This window comes from Artibeus jamaicensis, unplaced genomic scaffold, assembly GCF_021234435.1.
Source record: "Artibeus jamaicensis isolate MK-2021 breed Jamaican fruit bat unplaced genomic scaffold, CSHL_Jam_final contig_233, whole genome shotgun sequence".
NCBI lineage: Eukaryota > Metazoa > Chordata > Mammalia > Chiroptera > Phyllostomidae > Artibeus > Artibeus jamaicensis.
The window spans coordinates 16,281,631-16,301,092 of NW_026521486.1; the positions used below are offsets into that span (position 1 = coordinate 16,281,631).

Sequence of the window (19,462 nt, forward strand, 5' to 3'; positions counted from 1 at the left end):
CCGTATCCATTTCACATGGATCAACGCATCAGTCTGGATGGGCGCCCGCTTCCTTCCCTTTCCTGTCTGTAATCTCCAATTTATTCTAACGGAACAATCGTAGGCACGACTTTCATCGCTCCTGTACTCCACATAGAAATCTAAACTGGCTTCCTTGAGGCATTCCCCATATCAAAGAATGTCTTTTTCTGGAAGAAAAAAATCTATCCTTTTTTTATTACATACTTATTAATTTAATCCTCATCCAAGGACATGCTTATTGATTTTAGAGAAATGGGAAGGGAGGGAGAAAAGTGAAGAAACATTAATGTGAGAGAGGAAAATCCAGAGGTTAGAGATCAGCTACCTGTTGTACAAGGCCCAACCAGGGACCAAACCCACAAGCTAGGCATGTGCCCTGACTAGGAATTGAACCCACGACCTTTTGGTTTACATGAGGCATCACTCCCACCAACTGCGCCACACCAGCCAGGGCCAAAGACCCACCCTTTAACTACGATTTTGTGTGGCTGCTGCCTTAAAAAAGGAATTTGGATGCCGAAATGTTAAAAGATGTTGGTTTATATGGAAAATGAAATAAAATATTTCAGATCAGAACTAGCTTGGAAAACTCAGGAAGGATGGTTATTATACCGAGTGCGTATTGAGTCAAGTTTACAAGCCAGTTCTTCGCACTGCCCACCCTGTAGCACTCACTTCTTTTTCATCTTGCTCATTCTACGCCCACTCTGCTGGGGGGCCTCTTCTTTCTCTGCTTCTCAGAATTCTGCCTTCTCTTCACAGCCCAGCCCAGTTCCAGCTCTTACACGAAGCTGCCAGGGGCGCAGCCTGGGCACTGCCCACACCTTCCAGGTGGCTCTGAAGTACAGCCAAGGCTGAGACCCACTGCCCTGGGCATATTTTCCTCCCCAGACATGGAAGAATAAACAAGAAGCCCCAAGGGACTTATAGTCCAGTATAAAAATAAGCAATAAGCATATTTTAAAAAAAATACTTTATTTATTTTTAGAGGGGGGGAAGGGAAGGAGAAAGAGTGGGAGAGAAACATCAATGTGTGGTTGCCTCTCATGTGTCCCCTACTGGGGACCTGGCCTGCAACCCAGGCATGTACCCTGACTGGGAATAGAACCAGTGACCCTTTGAGCCCAGGCCCGGGCTCGATCCACTGAGCTACACCAGCCAGGGCAGCAATAAGTATATTTTTTTAATTAAAATAATTTCAGAAAGTGGTGAAATAGATAAAGCATATACAATAATAAAAGCAGCTAAGAAAGTGGGAGTGACAACTTTAATTTTTTTTTCATCCTCACCTAAGGACATTTTTTTTCATTGCTTTTAGAGAGAGAGGAAGGAAGAGAGAGAGAAATATCAATGTGAGAGAAACAGATTGGTCGCCTTCCATACTCGCCCAGACCTGGAGCAGGGATTGGACCTGAAATCCAGGTATGAGCCCTGGCTGGGAATCAAACCCACAACCCTTGGGTTATGGGATGATGCTTTAACCAACTGTGCCACACATTCTGAGTGTTCTCACTTATATTTGGAATCTGAAATAGTCAAACTCATAGAAGCAAAGTGTAGAATGGTGGTTACCAAGGCCAGTAGGAAGAGGGGGAAGTGAGCAGGTGTTGGCCAGAGGTGCAAAGTTTCAATCATGCAAGATAAACAAGTTCTGGAGATCTACTATACAGCATGGTGTCTATGGTTAACAATGTTGTGTTCTATACTTAAATTTGCAAAACAGGTAGCTCTTATGTTTAGTGCTCTTGTCACACAATAATAATACTAATAATAGGGGTGAGAGGAGACTTTGGCAGGTGATTGACATGTCCATGGCCTTGATGGTGATGATGGTTTCACTGGTATGTACATATCCCCAAACTCATCAAGTTGGGACATTAAATATACACAGTTTTTTACATGTCAGTCATACCTTAATAAAGTGGTTTAAAAAAAATTCTCAGTGACATTTAACTGAGACCTGAATGACAAGAAGAAGCCAAGATATGAGGAAGGAGCACTTCAGACAGCGGGCAGGACGAGGCAGGGATGTTTGAGTGGCAGAAAGTGAACTGTGAACAACACAGGACTATAATGAGGTAGGGACTTGTAGACTATGCTTAACAGAAGATTTTATTCTAATTGTGGGAAATTGTTTGCAAAGATGACCGCTACTCTCTTCACAACCCTATATGACATCCCTTTGCAATGGGACTTTAAGATGCTTCCCATCAACAGGTAAAGTCTATTTTTCCCTCTCCTTGAATTGGGGCTGGCCCAAACAAAGAGCATGTAGAAGTGACACTGTGTGACACCTGAGACTCAAGGGCCCCCACAACTTTCACTCTCTCCTCCTTAGAATGCTTCCCTGAGTGCACCAGGGAAGCCACTCTGGTGGGCTAGAGGCCACTCTAGCCCACTGGAGGTTGAGAGGCCATATGGAAGAGAGCCAGGACTCCTCAGTCAACAGTGAGCACCAACTGCCAGGGAGGCCACGTAGACCATCCGACCCGGTCAAGCACAGGATGACTGCAGTCACGAGAGAGACTCCAGGGGAGACCAGCGAACCACCTGTGAGCCCAACCCAAATTCCGACCCACAGACCTGTGAGCCGATAGCTGTATTTAAAAAACATAAAAATTTAGTGGTGGCATGTTATGTGGTGACAGACATGTGATGAGAAACCTTTGGGGGGTTAAATAAAGAGTGAAATAATGTTTTTATTTTTCTAAAGACCAATTTCATCCCCAAGACAGTGATAAATCCAATCATAAAGGCCATGATCGCTCATTTTTCTAAAGAAGATTAGAAATATGGTGACTTTCACCAGAGACAGAGAGAGAGAGCAGACCCCAGGGCTACATTGGACTACTAAGGCTTTCAATTCTTCTCTTCAAAAGGAAATCTTATCCTTAAGTACGTTAACACTGTGTGAAACCACAAATACTAGACAAAAAAGAGCTGAAAGTCATTGGACTCTTCCACATTTCTGCTAAGAATAGAATTAGAAAAATTCTGATGAAAACCAAGATTGCATTTTAGACCAGAACTCATTTTAAATGTGTTTCTAAAGAAGAGTAAAAAAGGAAGCATCTGTGAACTCTAAACTGCGGAGTTTCGGGTCTACGTTATGTTGAAATGATCAAGAAAGCATTACATCATTCAAGTAACTAGGAAAGATTGGAAGATAATTTTTGAACACAATCTTGAAAACAACCAGCACTCCTAACATATAAAAAGCTATTTTGTGAAAAAAAATTCTGTAATTAGTAAAAGCCAAGACACCTGCTCTTGCTGTGCATAATTATTTGATCTGCAGAGAAATGGGATTCATTTAGTAATAAAAATAGCATTATTTTCAAATAGTTCTTTAAGTGACAATATCTAACCAGTCTTTATGGCTATTTATTCACAGGACCTCATAGTAGTTTCCATTAACTTCTCAAGGATGCTAACATCATCTTCCCGGGGCGTTAACTCATCATGCTTTTTTATATCTGACAGTTAGATGTTATATGCCTTGAAAGGAAACTATGAACGTACTTTCAAAACGAGTTTATTTAATTCTAATTAATATCTGGTAGTCACTACTAAGAATGGTGGGAAAAGACGGAGAAATAAACTGGAGAAGTTCTGGCCTACCTGACCATGCCACCACTAAAGGCCAAGGTCCCCCTGGCAGCCCATTAACAGTACTGAAGAACAAAGGCGGATGGAGCGGACTGGGAACAAAAGGATCCAAATGAAGGAAAGAGACCGGAAATACGGCAGAGACAAACAAAGGAAGTCAGGTGAGTAAGGAGGAGGGGAGATGAGGAGGCCGGGTGCCTGAGCCAGAGAACAGACTCCCACAGAGGGCATCTCGGGCAGAGTCTACAAAGCTACCGCATGATTATTAGGATCCTTCTATTTAGCACACTATCTGTAGCTCCTTCTGGGCATTCTTGGCCTCTTTGGGATGATGCACAACTTTGAGCAGGAGACAAAAACAACAGAGATAGACCCCTGTCTCTAGGTAAAAGTCAACACACACACTTCCTATCTAGTTCTGATTGTCTCAGGTGTTACCTGGACCCCAAATTGCAAAGTCTCATGGTCTCCACTCAAGGCACGTGGGTAGCTACTCCCACACCAGCACTATCCAGAACAGCAGTGGTTCTACCCAGCTTCAGGACGCGACGATAATCGCCCGTCCTTCTCTGTGACATTCTCTCCACGTGAGACTCGTGGAAAGTTAGAACTCCACCCCCAAATGCTCAGCCTCCTCTCCCCATCTAGATGGGGGAAGTTAGTTCTGCTTTGCTACAAGCCCTGGATGAAAAGTGGCATCTGCCCCGCCCCCCACCCACCCCCGACGAAAGCTGAGGAGGAAAGGGTAGGGGGCCCACCTGGCAGCAGCTCTCAAGCCAGGCTGCCACGATTCTCCCAATGCCACCCAACTAACGTTAGGCTGAAAGGATCCAGTGTCTCTCCAGTTAGCGGTATGTCTCGTTATCTGCCTGACCTCAAACTTGATTGCGGAAGCCATCCACATCATGAGTGGATATGTGGACGTGGAGTAATAAAGTTAACTCGTATATCAGGACCCACAAAACGTTGGCTGGCCCAGTGGCCCGGCCCACATCATAAATCTAAACGAAAGTCAGCCTGTACCTACTGGAAACACTTGTCAAGGAAACCTAACACTCCAATCACAAACCAACAACTCAACTTTAGGTAGGTTACCTTACCAGGATAAGGGGACCTACTTGCCTTATAAGGAAACCCCTGATGTCCCGGCCAATCCCGTCGTCTCCTAGTTGCCCCTTCTGATATTCCATAAACTGGCCCTCGCTCAAAACTGCGAGGGAGACTCTGTCCTCCCCAATCCATGCATTGTTTCCCCTTAAATAAAGGATATCAACCTCGTGACTAAATTGTTTTCGTTGTGTCATTTGACAGGAGAGAGAGATACAGAGGGGAGGGAAGAAGTAACAGAGATATTAGTACCTTGTGCTGTTCCTGTGTTTGACGTACAGTTAAGTTGCAGGTTCAAACTGCGCAGGCCCACCTATGCACGGATTTCTTTTCAACAAAGCCGGCTATTTCTACCCATGGTTTCGCATCTGCAGATTCAATCAACCACGAATTAAAAACGTATTTTCACCTTCCCAGCCACAGATTCCCAACCCAGATAGAGTCTGCTTTCATTTGTGGTTGGTTGAATCCAAGGATGCAAGGGACCAAATGTAGTTCCGTTTTAGAGAAACATAAATTATACTTCCATTGTGTGGGTGGTCAGCACCCCTAACCCATGCATTGTTTAAGGGCCAAGTCTACTTTCAAACCCTAGAATTTTAGTCATCCATCTACTTGAAATGTAACTTTAAAGAAATGAATTTCAAAACCACCTTGAAATTGTTTTTTTAGACATACAGTTTTGCACTCTAAGTTTAACCAACTAATGACTTATTGAATGATAAATACTATAGAAATGGAAACTCGGGTTAGTTTTCGAATTTTCAAGACAAGGACGCGTATAGCAACCTTACTGACAATAGCCGCTTCTCCCCAAAGTTGGAAACCATCCAAATGGTCACCAATGGAAGAATGGATAAGCAAGTTTTGTTTTAGCCGTACAATGTAATATTACACACCAATAAAAAAGGAACTACTGATAAACACAATGACATAGATTAATTCTAAAAATATACTGAGGGAAAGAAGTGGAATTCAAAAGAAGTGATTCTGTATGATTCCACTTATGTAAAGCTCAAAAACAGGCAAACTTAACCTAAATAATAGAAACCAGAAGGGTGGGTACACTGGGAAATGGTATGCATGGATATGTATACATTAAGTTAAAAAATCAGTTGATCTGTAAACATAAGATTTGTGCATTTGTACAGATTCTCTGTATGTAAATTATACCTCAGTAATTCTTTTATTTTATTTTTTAAATTTTATTTATTTAGCTTTAGAAGGGAAGGAGCGAGGGAGAGAAATATCAATGTGTGGTTGTTTCTTGTGCGTCCCCTGCTGGGAACTGGCCTGCAACCCAGGCATGTGCCCTGACTGGGAATCGAATTGAGATCTTTTGGTTCGCAGGCCCATGCCAAATCCACTGAGCTACACCAGCCAGGGCTCCTCAGTAATTCTTTTAAAATCATGTTTTTAAAGCATAAAGACATAGGAATTTATTATATAAAGTTAGGTGCAAGAGACAAGTTATAAACTAAATATTGCAGTATTATCCAAAGTTGCTCAAAAATACATGTGTGAAAAAAAAGACTGAAAGCACATGTGCCTCAAAGTTATGATTAATTAAACCTTCTGTAATTTAGGGTAATTTTTATTCCCCTCATTATATTTTTCTAAAGTTTAACATTTGTACAAGGAGTATATTTTGTTTAGAAATTTTGTTTTCAGTTTTCCGTAACTACTCTTTCTTCCTCATTTGCATGGCTTCAGTCCTGGCCTCTGTAACTGACTCCCCAGACTCAAGATTCTCCCTGCCTAGCCCAATCTGCTTCTCTGAATATTTCTTCCTTTTAAAAAAAAATAGAATTATATGTTTGTGTCATGCATGCAATATTTTTTCTTCTTTTAGATTAAGGTTTATTCTAGTTCTGCATCCTCTGGTTTCCCCCAAGTATCTTCCTTCCTATCTCTGTTGGAAATTTCCTAAACTCTAGGCAATCTCTGGCTGTTTATTATTCACATGTAAGAGCAAGACAATTAAAAGCCTGCCCTTTACTGAATATATTCCATTTAGAGTTTTGTCATCACACCTACATTGAAAACTACTCTTGTCAAAGTCACCAGTGACCTCTACGCTGTTAAATCCGAGGTTCATGTTCAGTTCCCACTTCATCTGACCTAGAAGCATCTTTGATACAAACCCATCATGTCCTAACCCTTACCCTAACCCTAACCCTAACCCTAACCCTCCTGCAAGCCATTCTTTCTTCACTTGGACATAGGCTGCCATTCTACTCTAGGTTCCTCCCTCTTTCTCCATCCCCCCTTCCTAAACTCCCTACCACTTTTCCATCTCTTTTGCTGATTCTGTCTTATCTTCCTGATCTCTCTCTGTTAGAGTGCCCCCAGGGCTCAGTCATGACCAAATCTTGATGATCTCACCTGGTCTCAAGACTTCAACTACCATCTGTGTGATGCGATGATAACTCACAAATGTACCTCCAGCTCTGCTCTGATTCCCAGACTGTATTTCCACTGCCCATGTGATACTGTCACTTAAAATTGATAGACTAGAAAAACTCTGAAATCAAACATGTTTAAAATTCCTGATTCCTTTCTCTGCCAATCATGATCCTCCCCAGATTCTGCCTGTTAGTAAATGTTCCATCTTTCTTCAGAACAGGTTCAAGGCCTGACCACTTCAGGGGACTCGGTGTTCTTTCAATATGCCAAGTGTGTTCCCACTTCAGCACCTTTGTAGTTGCACTGTTGTATTCCTGGAACCCATTGCCCAAATATGCTCTTGATTTGCTCCCTCACTGCCTTCAGTTCTGTGCTCAAAGTTCACACTATCCCTAAATACTCAGCACAATACACCAGCCCCCACAGTCCCTATCCCTCTTACTCTGTTTTATGTTTGTTCCTAGCACTTATTATCCTCTGACATACTATGTACTGGATTTGCTCAACCAGCTTATTTTTTATGTCTGCCCTCTGGAATGTAAGCTCCACAAGAAAAGAGATTTCTTTCATTCCCTCATGTTCTATTCCTAGTGCCTGGACCATTATAGGTGCTTGATCACTGAGGATTTCATTATAGATGCTACATGATTATAAAATGAATGAATGGTGGAATTTCTATTCCCGTGAGCAGCCTTGGTGGGAGGCCTGCACAGGAAGCAATCAGGCAGGGGTCCACTTACTTTGTGGGGAAACCTCCAAATAGCAATGGCTGTAAGCCTTTCTCTTAATGAGTTACCACCCTTCGCTGCCTGAATCCTTTAACTTCCTGCCTAGGGAATATGAGCTTGACTGCCAGCATTTTGGAAGATCAGCCCGCAAAGGCAGCTGAAAGTTTTTAGTGTTCAGTATACAAATTTTTAATTTCCCTCTGTTTAGTGAATTTTGTTCATTCACTGATTCATTCATTTCATAAACATTTACCAAGTGACTACTAAATTCCAAGCACCATTCTAAGTACTTGAGATATATCAATGATCAAAATAGCCAAAAATCTCTAAATTTTGGAGGTTATAGTCAGTATTTCCAGGTGTTTTCAATCCAGAGATTCTCTGTCCAGAAAATAAACCTTCTGTTTTCCACTAGGTTAGGGTGGGGCAGGTTCTCAACTGGGCTGGTTCGGGGAGAGGAGAGACCCAGTGGTTATAACTGCTCTTACCTGCCCGTTCAGCAGGGTTGTGAAATCTGATCCTCAGTCCACCCCCTTGCTCCGACCTCCAGAGGTACCTGGTGCTGGTGCCTTCACTTCTGTAGCCTCTCTGGGTGCACAGCACAAACAGCTCCATTCTTTTCTCACTCAGTTCTGCTGAAGTCAGCTAAGGCTGTTGTATCCCCATTTAGCTTCCTAAATGTGATTTCCTCTTTTTTCTTTGTCCTAGAACATGTTTCTATATTCCTCTATTGTAACTTTAGAATGTAGGTATAACTATCTACATTTAATCTGCCCTGCTTAACCAAGCCAACCTGAATGTCATCTTCCTGAATGCACCATCTTCTTAAACACCATGTCAGATTTGGAAGAATATATTCATCGAGCACCCATTCTGTGCAGGGCATGTACTGAGCATCTAGACAGTGTCTGCCTTTCCATACCTGGGGTACCTGAACGAAATTCAGCCCCTTGGCACCTCCCTTTCCTCATGAGGTTGCTATCAGAATTCAATGATCTCAGGTATGGAAAGGGCTTAGCATAAGGCCTGGGACACAGTAATACATGAAATATAAATAGAATTTCAGCTTTGCTCATTCTTCAAATTGGTCCTTGCGGTTATTAATTCATTTGAATCGGACCAGATGCTATTCTATGCTAATGAATTGACATATTCGTGGTTTCTCCCGAGGAGGCTCAAGGCTCCCTACAACCTAGTTCGGCTCTCTCAAAATGCCACATAGCAGAATCACATGACTTCTAACACGTGGAGGCTATTTCAGCATGTCACATGTGATTTCCTAAGACCCTGAGCCTAGGCTACAGCTGAGTGGCAGGTGAAACTAGTGCTGACTCAGTATTCACATGCTCCACGATAATCCCTAGCCACCTCTGAAGTTAGGTTGGGTCTATATGGCTAGTGCAGGTCAATGGACTAAGAGCAGAAGTAACAGTATCATTTCCCATTGAGGCAGTGAAAAGCCAGAGCCTCCTCTTTCCTCCCCCTTTCAGGGTGGTATCAACGGTTGTATGTGCCAAATGGTGAGCTACAAGATGGAAAGTACAGGAAAAATAAATCCTAGGTCCTTGAGTGATTTTCTGGAATGAGCCTCGAATCCACCCAATCCAACCCACAGTCAACTAGCATGGGTTTACTCACCCAAGAGAGAAGTGAATTTTTGCTGTAGTAAGCAACTGAGATTTGGGGTTTAATTTATTACCATACCATCTCTAGGGAAATAAATCAGTTTGAGAGAACTTGTGAAGATCAAATTAGAGGGACTTCAGCATCCACTAACAGCAGACTAGGTAACTCAGACCAACCTTCACACTAGAAAATATATACCTTTTTAAATGATGCTCAAAGGCATTGGAGAGCCAGCATGGCAGAGAAAATTTACCTGGCTACCATCTGGGAGAAGATATAAATCCTGAGAAGTGAGCTCGACATTTGAGGCCACTTTTCTCCAGGGAGTGTGCTAATTATAACAAAGCCAGTGTTTGACAGCTGAGCAGTTTGATGGCCTGGCATGGCTGCAAAAGTCAGACACTGGTAGAAACACAGTAGTGTGGGCTGGGACCCTGGAGTGCGGTACTTGGGGAACAAGGGCAAACTGAGAGTCAAAGAGCCTTCAAACTGCCTGTAGCCCGGGCTTCAACTCATCTGGCCTTGTACCTGGATGAAACAGGCCCCGGACTGCTAATGCCTTCAGGATCCTGGAAGAAGCAAACAAAAATTCTCTCTGGAGAAAAAAACGACATTATTTGAATCCTAAATTCATTTCTGTTGTACAATTTTTCAAATACAAATTCAGATGTAAAGAAAACCAAGCACAGACCAAAATAGGATAATATGAACAAGAAGCAACAAAACCAATAGAAAATAGAAACAGAGAAGAGGCAAGGGCCAAGAAAAATGGAAGGGTGTCCCATGGGTCTCAGCTTGGAGAGCTGGGTAAGTCGAAAGGTAAGCCAAAATTTTCTCATCGTGTCCTGGGAAGATGACTGGTTATTTTGTTCCAACTCCAGAATGTCCGATTGTTTTCCTATGGGTTCAGAGGTATCACACTTGGATATTTCAGACTATTGACCTACATAACAAAGGTTTTTAGGAAAAAATGGAAACAGAACGACATGGCCTCTAGATGGTGGCACCAATCGGACTTTAAAATAATTAGTTTTTCTAAGTTTTAGGGAAAAATACGGGATTAAAGATTTCAACAGAGAATTAGAAATATTTTTGAAAAAGCATAGCAGAATTGAAAAAGAACCAATAAAATCTCTAAAGCTGAAAAGTCAATAACTAAAATTAAGCACGCAGTGGATTAATTTTTTTTTACCAGACTATGTTTTGCTTAAGAGAAAAATAAGGAACTCACACACACACAAAAAAATACCCGTCAGAAGAAGATATTCAGAATGACACAGAAAGAGGGAAAAGGCTGAAAAATACAAAAGAGATAGTCTGTGCCTTACACACAGCCCAGTACTTGTTTAACAGAATTCCTGGAAAGAACATAGACAGAGAATGGAGCAAAAGCAACATCGTGAGAGATAGTACTAAAAAAAACTTCCAAAACTGATATAAAACATTGAGCCAAACATTGCATTAAATGGACTTGGCAATAAAGAGAGAAAGAGTTAGGTTTTTAAATAAGTCAGAGATGACTTCAAGGTTTCTAGCTCCAGCAAAAGGGTGATGCAATTTCCTGAAATGGAAAAAACAGAGAAGGAAGAACAGGTTTGTTGGGGTTGGGAGGAGGCAGTGTGAAATCAAAATAGTAGTAGGTTTCAAGTTTTAACTGTTGAATTTAACATCCAGGCAGGGATAACAAATGTGCTATTATCTCTTGAGTGATTATTCTTTTTCTTGTCATTTTCAGGAGTCTCCCAAACTTTCATTCTTTAAAAAGAACCAGTGAAACCTTCTTGTCTCAAGAATCCAGCACACTCAGGCCTCCTTCCCTCCTGCTAGAATCCATGATTTGCCTCCAAGGGTCTGTCCATGGTACGAATGGATATTTGCAGCGAAATGTGCGTTGCCTTAGAAACTGCATCTGCCTGGCATTCAATTATCATTACTTGTTCAAAAAATCAACCTTCACAATACCCATCACAACAAAACAATGTGCTTTTTAGTTTTTAACACCATGATCCAGGGCTCCACTTTTTAAAATAATATAAGGGGAGTTTACAGTTACCCTAAATGCTTTGATTCATCAAAATGTAAAATTTCTGCATGACATGGACTTGAAATGATAGAACAAAGGCAACTTAGTGTCACAATCTATAGTATTATTACCTTCAGGATGATCATGAGTTTGTTTAATAGAATTTTGACTTTATTAACAGAAGAAAAAATAAAATACTGGGTACCATAAGTTTCTCATTTTTTTTAACTTAGAAAACAGCACAACTTTCACAATAAATTCTGTGACTCACAGATGAAAATAACACAGCATGCTCTCCTTTCAAATGAAAGTTCCCCAAAGGTTAAAAGCTGATGATGATGATGATAGCTAATGTTTATTGAGCACTTTCTACGTGCCAGAAACTATTCTAAGGGACTGACATGAATTCACTCATTAAAGAGATTTAAAGATAGATGATACCATAAATTATATACCAATAATATAAATAACATTATTTAATGGAGAACAAGGCAATTCTCTTTTAACTCAAAATTATTCTTTTTCTAAAACACACCACAGAGTTATTTTAATAAAATAACTCTGATGGTACAATTGGGGACCAAAATATATATGGAAGAATTAGGGAAAAAACACTTTATAATAATAAACTACATATAAATGGATCACTTTTCTACAATGTTATATTTTTCTTCTGAGAGTAAAAATAAAATTTTCAAAAACAATGAACAGGAAAATAATTTTATTTTCAAATGACCCTTTACATGCCAACATTAAATGTTAAAATATACTTAAAGAGTATCCATATTATTGCCTTATGCAATCAAATGTGAATTTTTCAACTCTTGGCCTAGTTGTCCCAGCTGTTCTCATTCTAGAGTTTCCTTCTCTACCTACTGCCATGTTATTGTTTTCCCTGAATATCATTCTAAAAATGGTCATAAAGGTTACATCCATCATAATTTTGTATAACTCAAACTTCCTAACATCATCAGCAGAAATGGCTACAGACAGACATTTTTCAAACTGAAGACTTTTTCAAGAGAATTTTATGTCATAAAATGCATGAGCTGATTTTTTAGTTTCTAAATGTCTTACTGATTTACAAGTAATTTGGGATGTTACTTCACAACATTCTTGATATTATAGAGTTGAAGTTAAATAGCCAAACCTTTGTTTACTCCTTCTTGGCCATTCTCACCAGAGATTGCTAGAAATATAATCTCTTGCACGGCTTTGTTTTTCTTTCTTTTTAAAAACCTATTTGAATCTCTCCTATAGTCTGTGACCCTTATTATTAAAAAAAACAAAACACTACACATTCACAGAATCATTTGACGTTTTAGATGGTACAGGAACCTGAGAGTCTTTAAATCCCGTCCCTCACACAATGATCTAAAGCTCTGCCATATCAGCCCAAAGGGCTCCCATCCTCTGCACCCGCCAAGATACGGAGTCACACACAAGATAACCCACTGCATTTCAGTTTCATTATTAAAAATGTCTTTCCTACCCTAAGGTGAAACCTTCTTCCCCACAGTTGCTACGTATTTGGGGCCCTACCAAGTCTCAGCACTGGCCCTGGCAGAATGACTGTGGGCACGTCAACCTCATGTTGCTCCTGCTTCCCTAGCTGTGAAATGGGGATAAGAAATGTGTGTCGTTGTGGGTGTGAAGATGAAATGAGAATGTCGACAAAGCACCCGGCACACGAGCACCAGCCTTTTTAGGAACAGGAAACCCTCCTCTGAGTGGCTGCTCTCAGAATCATAGCGGCAGCTACTGTTTTCTCTCCTCCAGGCCAAATATCCACATTTCCTCCCATTTTCTTTAAAAACAAAACAAAACATGGTTTTGAGATATATACATGTATATATGTATATCTATCTTGTCAGCTTAAAGCAAGCTCCATACCCATAAGTATCACTGCAAGATAATATTTCTCTTTTCTCTATTGCTTATTAAATCTTCTCTCCCCCTCCTCCCCACCTCCAGTGGCCCCATGTTTAACCCTCTGGCAAGCTGGGCTATGGGAAGGCAATAGGTATGGATACTTTCTGGTTGTGAGGTGGGGAGGGGACAGAAGTGCCCCTCAGACACTAGGATGTGTCTGAGAAGCTTCCCTCTTCATTCTGGTAATACGTCAGCTCTTCCTCATCAAGAGTCACTCCTCTTTGCCCTCTCCATTCCTTCTCCTGGATTCCACAATTCTGGGTGGTGGCTCCATAGGACATCTTCTTTTTGGGACTTGCAAAACTCTCATGATTGAGTTCCGTCTCCTCGGCTAATTCATCTTGGTCAATGATTCCACACTTCTCTTCAGAGAGGTTCTCGGGGTCGGCCCACTCCTGTTTCTCCCCAGAAGCAAAGACCCCATAGAAGATCACGCCACTGTAGTGCACCAGGGCAGCTATGAGGAACACATTCTGCCATTCTTCACGGGTCTAAACAAGGAAACACAGTACCAATGAATATTATAACCAAAAAGAAAAAAAAAAAAGAGATGAACCGTATGTTCTGGGACAAAAGTACCCAGTCACCCCAAAGACAATGTTATGCTTCTTGGAAGGACATGTGTCAGAAGTGTGCCCAGGAGCCAAACAGAGTTCCAGCATTTAAAAAATGAAAGCTAAGACTACAGTAAAAATGCATTTTTTAAATCCTCACTGAAGATATTTTCTATTTTTGATTTTAGAGAGAAAGGAAGGGAGAAGGAGAGGGGAAAGAAGGAAGAAAGGGAGAGAGAGAAAGAAACATTGCTGAGAGAGAGAAGCATCCATCAGTCGCCTAACCACACACACCCCAAATGCGGACTCAACCCACAACCATTTGTGCAGGGGCTGACCCTCCAACTACCTGAGCAACCCGGCCAGGGCTGAAAGGGCGTCTTTTCATTTAAAAAAATACTTTACAGAGTAAGCATCATGTAAAACACATGCAGCACCATTTTACAGCTCTCTGAATATAAAAATGAGGTTTCCACTCACCTACTAGGTTAAATGTAACTTGCTTAAGGAACCCGCCATTTCAAATATCAGAGGTCTCCTTCTTGCTTACTATAACAATTCGAGCCCTGAAAATACTCAGACTTCACTTCAATAGCTTACTATTTTAAATGATATTTTCTGTGTATAATACATTACCCAAAACAATGGGTATTTGTTTTTAAAGTTGGGGAAGATGGTATCTGAGATTTAATTGTCATGTTGTAAATCTTATCATCTCAGGAACAGAAAGGGAAAATGTGGATCCTCTGCCTATAAAAATCTCCAAATCCCACCTTTCTTTGTTATCAAAAAATAAGGAAGATCACATGGAGGGTCATCAGTGGGAAGGGGGAGAGGGGAGGATTGGGGAAAAGGTACAGGGAATAAGAAGCACAAATGGTAGGTACAACATAGACAGGAGGAGGTTAAGAACAGTATGGGAAATGTAGAAGCCAAAGAACTTACATGTATGACCCATGGGCATGAACCTAGTGGGGGGGTGCAGATGGAAGAGGTGGGTACAGGACAGAGGGGACTAAAGGGTGGGGGAAACAGGACAACAGTAATAGCATAATCAGTAAAATACATTTTAAAAAATAAGAAAAATTGCCTTATACTTTCTCCTCCAAGAAGCTGAAAGAATTTCTGAAGTCATATTTGTAATAGGCAATCTAACTTAAAAAAAATAGTTGGGTAAAAACTGCATAACATCAAAAAAATTCTTACTTATAGAAAGCAGCCTCCTGAAACCTTTCCAATAACAGAGACTAAGAAACCACATGGCCTGCGCTTGAACTTTGGATGGATCCAGGATCCTGGACCGCCAACCACCCTGGTCTAAATGCATAAAGGCTCAGTAACGACCCAGTGTTATACTCTTATGGAGTGTCAGGAAGGGCCATCAGTGTCATGTTTATTTCCTTCATAAGAAGGAAGTAAACAGCACTAATATTTTTATGCTGGAAGATGTTAAGCAATAGATAGAAATTGGCTATAAAGTTTAAATACTTAGAATTATAAAAAATCTTGAGTAATGTATTCATCCTGAGTTGATTGCCTCAGTGTTTTTCCCTCTTTAAACAGTATGGTGTTTGTCCCCACCACACACACACACACACACACACACACACTGTCAGGTCAGAAAACATGGAACCCAAATTAATGGGTAACAGGCAGCCCTGTTGCCATCAATACACAACAAATTAAAGAAGGACCAGGGGGAGGAAGAAGGGGAAAGAAAGATGGAAGAACGGGAGGAAGGGAGGAAGGGAAAGAGGAGGGAGAGAAGGAGGGAGACAGGGAGGGAGGAAGGAAGGAAAGAAAAGAGCCTTGGCTGGTGTGGCTCAGCGGATTGAGTGCAGGACTGTGAACCAAAGAGTTGCCAGTTTGATTCCCAGTCAGGGCACATGCCTGGGCTGCAGGCCAGGTCCCCAGTAGGGGGCGTGCAAGAGCAACCACATATTGATGTTTCTCTCCCTTTCTTTCTCTTTTCCCTCCCCACTCTCTAAAAGTAAATGAATAAAAATCTTAAAAAAAAAAAAAGAAAAGAAAAAAAGAGTTCAAATGACTCAGGCCAAAGACATACACATTTGCAGGCTAGGACTGGGCTTTGAAATCTCAAATCTGTACAATATTTCTTTCAGTCCTCGGATACTCACAGCCCAAAAGGAGACCATTACCTTGTGCTTGGTCATTGCCCCAACGATGAGGGGACAGACCATCCCAGACAGTGTCCCCACTCCGTTTGAGATGCCCATGAGGATACTGGCATAACGGGGCGCAATGTCCAGGTGGTTGACGTTAAAACCTACAATGAAGCCCAAACCTCAAAATCAGGGTCAAGACCAACATTCCATATACACTTTAGAAAATATTTAGCTTCCCCCCAACCCTCATCAGTCTAGGTGTTTTCTTCGAGCATATGACTAATAGAGAACTCTGTTCATGGGATGAGGGTTGTCAGGCTGTGCTGCACACAACAGAAAAATGTGCTGGGATTGATCAGCAATGTCAACCATGGAAAATTATGGCACCTGTGATGGGTAGGGTCAGAACTCCAAAGTAATGGTGTTTTAGGCAATACCAAAAAGCAGAAAGCCTGGATTACATTTACTCAGAGGAAACAATCACAGCATCAGTGTGATTAGAATCAAACTGCCTTCTAACAGGCTCCTAGGCCTCCCAGGCCTCTATCAACTCCCTAACGGCCACTGTAGGTAAGTTTGCCTTGGCCGAATAGAAAGGGTACTTCTGAAACAATACAATTGTGGAGACATTGGCAGAATCCTCTGTAATTTACAAGACACTTTCATGTACATACTTGATTTGGAGTCCATACATTTGGATTGTAATCTTATTTCTACCACTTAAGTCATTTTTAGGCCTTTTCCTCATCTCTAATATGGGATAATAATACTACTTAAGTCATAAAGATGCTGTACTATGAGACCCAGGGGAAGTGTGTATGTGGGAGCCCACGGAAAACAACTAAGCCCTACTAACTACCACTAGTATCACTATCATTAACTACCACTATCACTACCATTACCAGCACTGTTCCCACTATGACATTGTTACTAGGCCAGTCTTGCCCATTGAGGTTTTCTGTCACAAGATAATGCTGCAGGGAGTGGTACAACAATACCTTACTGTTCATCTGTTTATCAGGAGAAGGGAATGAATGGAAAGCTGGGGGAGCATGTGGAGCAAAGGCAGGGAGGGCAAGGGCCAGGCTGCGGAAGGGGAGGCTTTGGGCCCTGAGAACCAACTCTCCCCATATTGCCAGGGTGCATTTTAAAGCAAGACAGGCCTGCCCCTGGCAGCTTCATTGACATGCAAACCTGGACAAAGGATTTACACTTTCTGAACCCCGCCCTGTTCATATATTAACTGGAATAACCATTCTTACAAAATTAGCGTAAGAACCAAGTGAAATAATGTGTCTTCATTATATGGCTCATACAGGTGAAAACCAGCACGTGTGTTTTTTTGGGTGGGTTTCCATCTGTCTTGTCTACCACTATCTTCCCTGAACTGGCAAAGTGTCTGGCACATAGTAGGCACTCAATCAATCATTATTTAATTGATTATCAACTTGAGCTATGAAATTGCAGCAGCGGGTTGTAACTTCTATTTCTCCATATTTTTGTTTTGCTTTGCTTTGCTTTTTAATTTTCTATTCTGTGCAAAGAACCTGAAAATAAGATTGAAAAATTTTTTTCTAATGTAGTACACTAGCTGTTTTTTTTTTCCTACCTCCATTCAGGAAATATTTTGAGAAAACCATTTTTTCTAATAAACATGCTGTCTCTTTCACATCAAAGTGGCAGACAATTAGAACATATTAGAAATATTGTTACTTCTAATATTTCTAATTATTCTAATGTATTACTTTAGTATATTCTAATATATTGCTCTCTATATTAGAATAATTAGAAGTATTAGAAAACAGGTGTAAAATTAATTAATCTTCCCGCTGATTTCAGTGTAATAAATACTTTATTAGAAAAGAACCCAGAGATAAGAAGCAATTAATATCACTGTCGGGTACTGCATCCTGATACAAAACCAAGTCCAGGCACCAGGGTTCTGCTAAAGATAATGTGAGAAAAGCCATTTAGGTTTCTCACTGCACAATCCTGGTATTCAGAGTGGGTGGGGGGGAATCACTGAGAAACAGAGTTATTAATAAATATTTTTTACAGCAGATAAATAATATTTTTTGTATACAAGCTGGGAGAGTCTGCCTTCTCTACACAGGACATTCCTCAAAACAGGCACCACCCAGTCCTCGGATCTTTCAGTGCCACCAGTCTCAACTCGCTTTGCAGACAGACTGGCTACAGCCTGTCCCTAAGTCGCGCCAGTCTTCCTTGGCATCCCTCTTCACTCCTCAGGAAGCTGGCAGAGAGCAGATCCTGGGAACTCCTGCCCACATGGCTGTAGACCTTCCCATCATGTCACTGTCAGACTAAACTGTCTTCTGTCCCAGCCACTTCAGTCACCTTTCCAAGCCCCAGGGTCCTCACTGGCCAAGTGGACATAACAATACCCTTTTTTTTTCAGGCTTACTACAGCGATTGAATGAGACCATGTCCAATAAATGGCTAGCTCAGAGTTAAGTGCTAGAACAATGGGCAGCTGCTGTGATTCGGAGTATTGAGTTTCACTCCTTCTGATTGTGGCTTAGTTGACCATATGGGAGCAACATGAACCCAAACATTCCAAAACCTCTGTGAACAGGATGCAAATCTCTCCTGCATCACAGGGCTATAGGGAAGGTATTCTTCAACATCCTACTGGAAATGGCTATGATTGCTCTGTTCCTGCAACTGAAACTGTGGACCACTGAGCAGCAGCCGCAGCTTTGCCAACGAGCTTATTATAAATGCAGAAACTAAGGCCCCACCTGGACATGCTGAATCAGAATCTGCATTTTTCAAGATCCTAGGGTGATTTGTGTGTACCCTTAAGTGTTAGAAGGACCAGGCCATAGTGAATAATAGTTGAACAGTAAGAGTGAATAGTTGTTAATTTTGTTGTGCCTCTCACACTGGGCTGAGAGCTTGAAATGTTTTATTTCCACTAGAAGGTAGACTTTATAAGGACGGAATCTTTGATTTTTTTCAAAGCAATACCCACCATGCCAAGAACAGTGCCTGATTCATGGGACGTAAATTATCATAAATTATTGATAAATTATCAATAATTAATAGCATAAATTATCTCAGTTCATTGGGACCTCCCCACAGATCTATGAGGTGGCCTTTCCGTCTCTCCAATCTCTAATAGAAGAAATTAAGGCTTGAGAATTCAATAACTTAGCAGTTTTTCCTTTCACAAATAGTAAGTAGTAAAGAGAGGTCTCAAAACCAGATCTATCTACATACCTCCACACCCAAGTTCTCAGCTGCAAGCTACTTTCAAAGTAGACATTTTTCCTGATTTAACTATTCACCAGATTGATCTATGTTGAT

General features: G+C 41.2%; 1 protein-coding gene across 1 annotated transcript in view; it reads right to left on the reverse strand.

Moving 5' to 3' along the window:
• Positions 1-12,236: 12,236 nt before the first annotated feature.
• SLC17A8 (solute carrier family 17 member 8) overlaps positions 12,237-19,462 on the reverse strand; it is a 41,132-nt gene continuing 33,906 nt past the window's right edge. Inside the window, exons 11-12 of the mRNA XM_053661446.1 lie at positions 16,166-16,293; positions 12,237-13,943 (exon numbers count right to left, since the gene is read on the reverse strand). Coding sequence (XP_053517421.1) covers positions 13,599-13,943; positions 16,166-16,293 — 473 coding nt within the window. The 3' untranslated portion in view covers positions 12,237-13,598. The remainder of the gene's footprint in view (positions 13,944-16,165; positions 16,294-19,462) is intronic.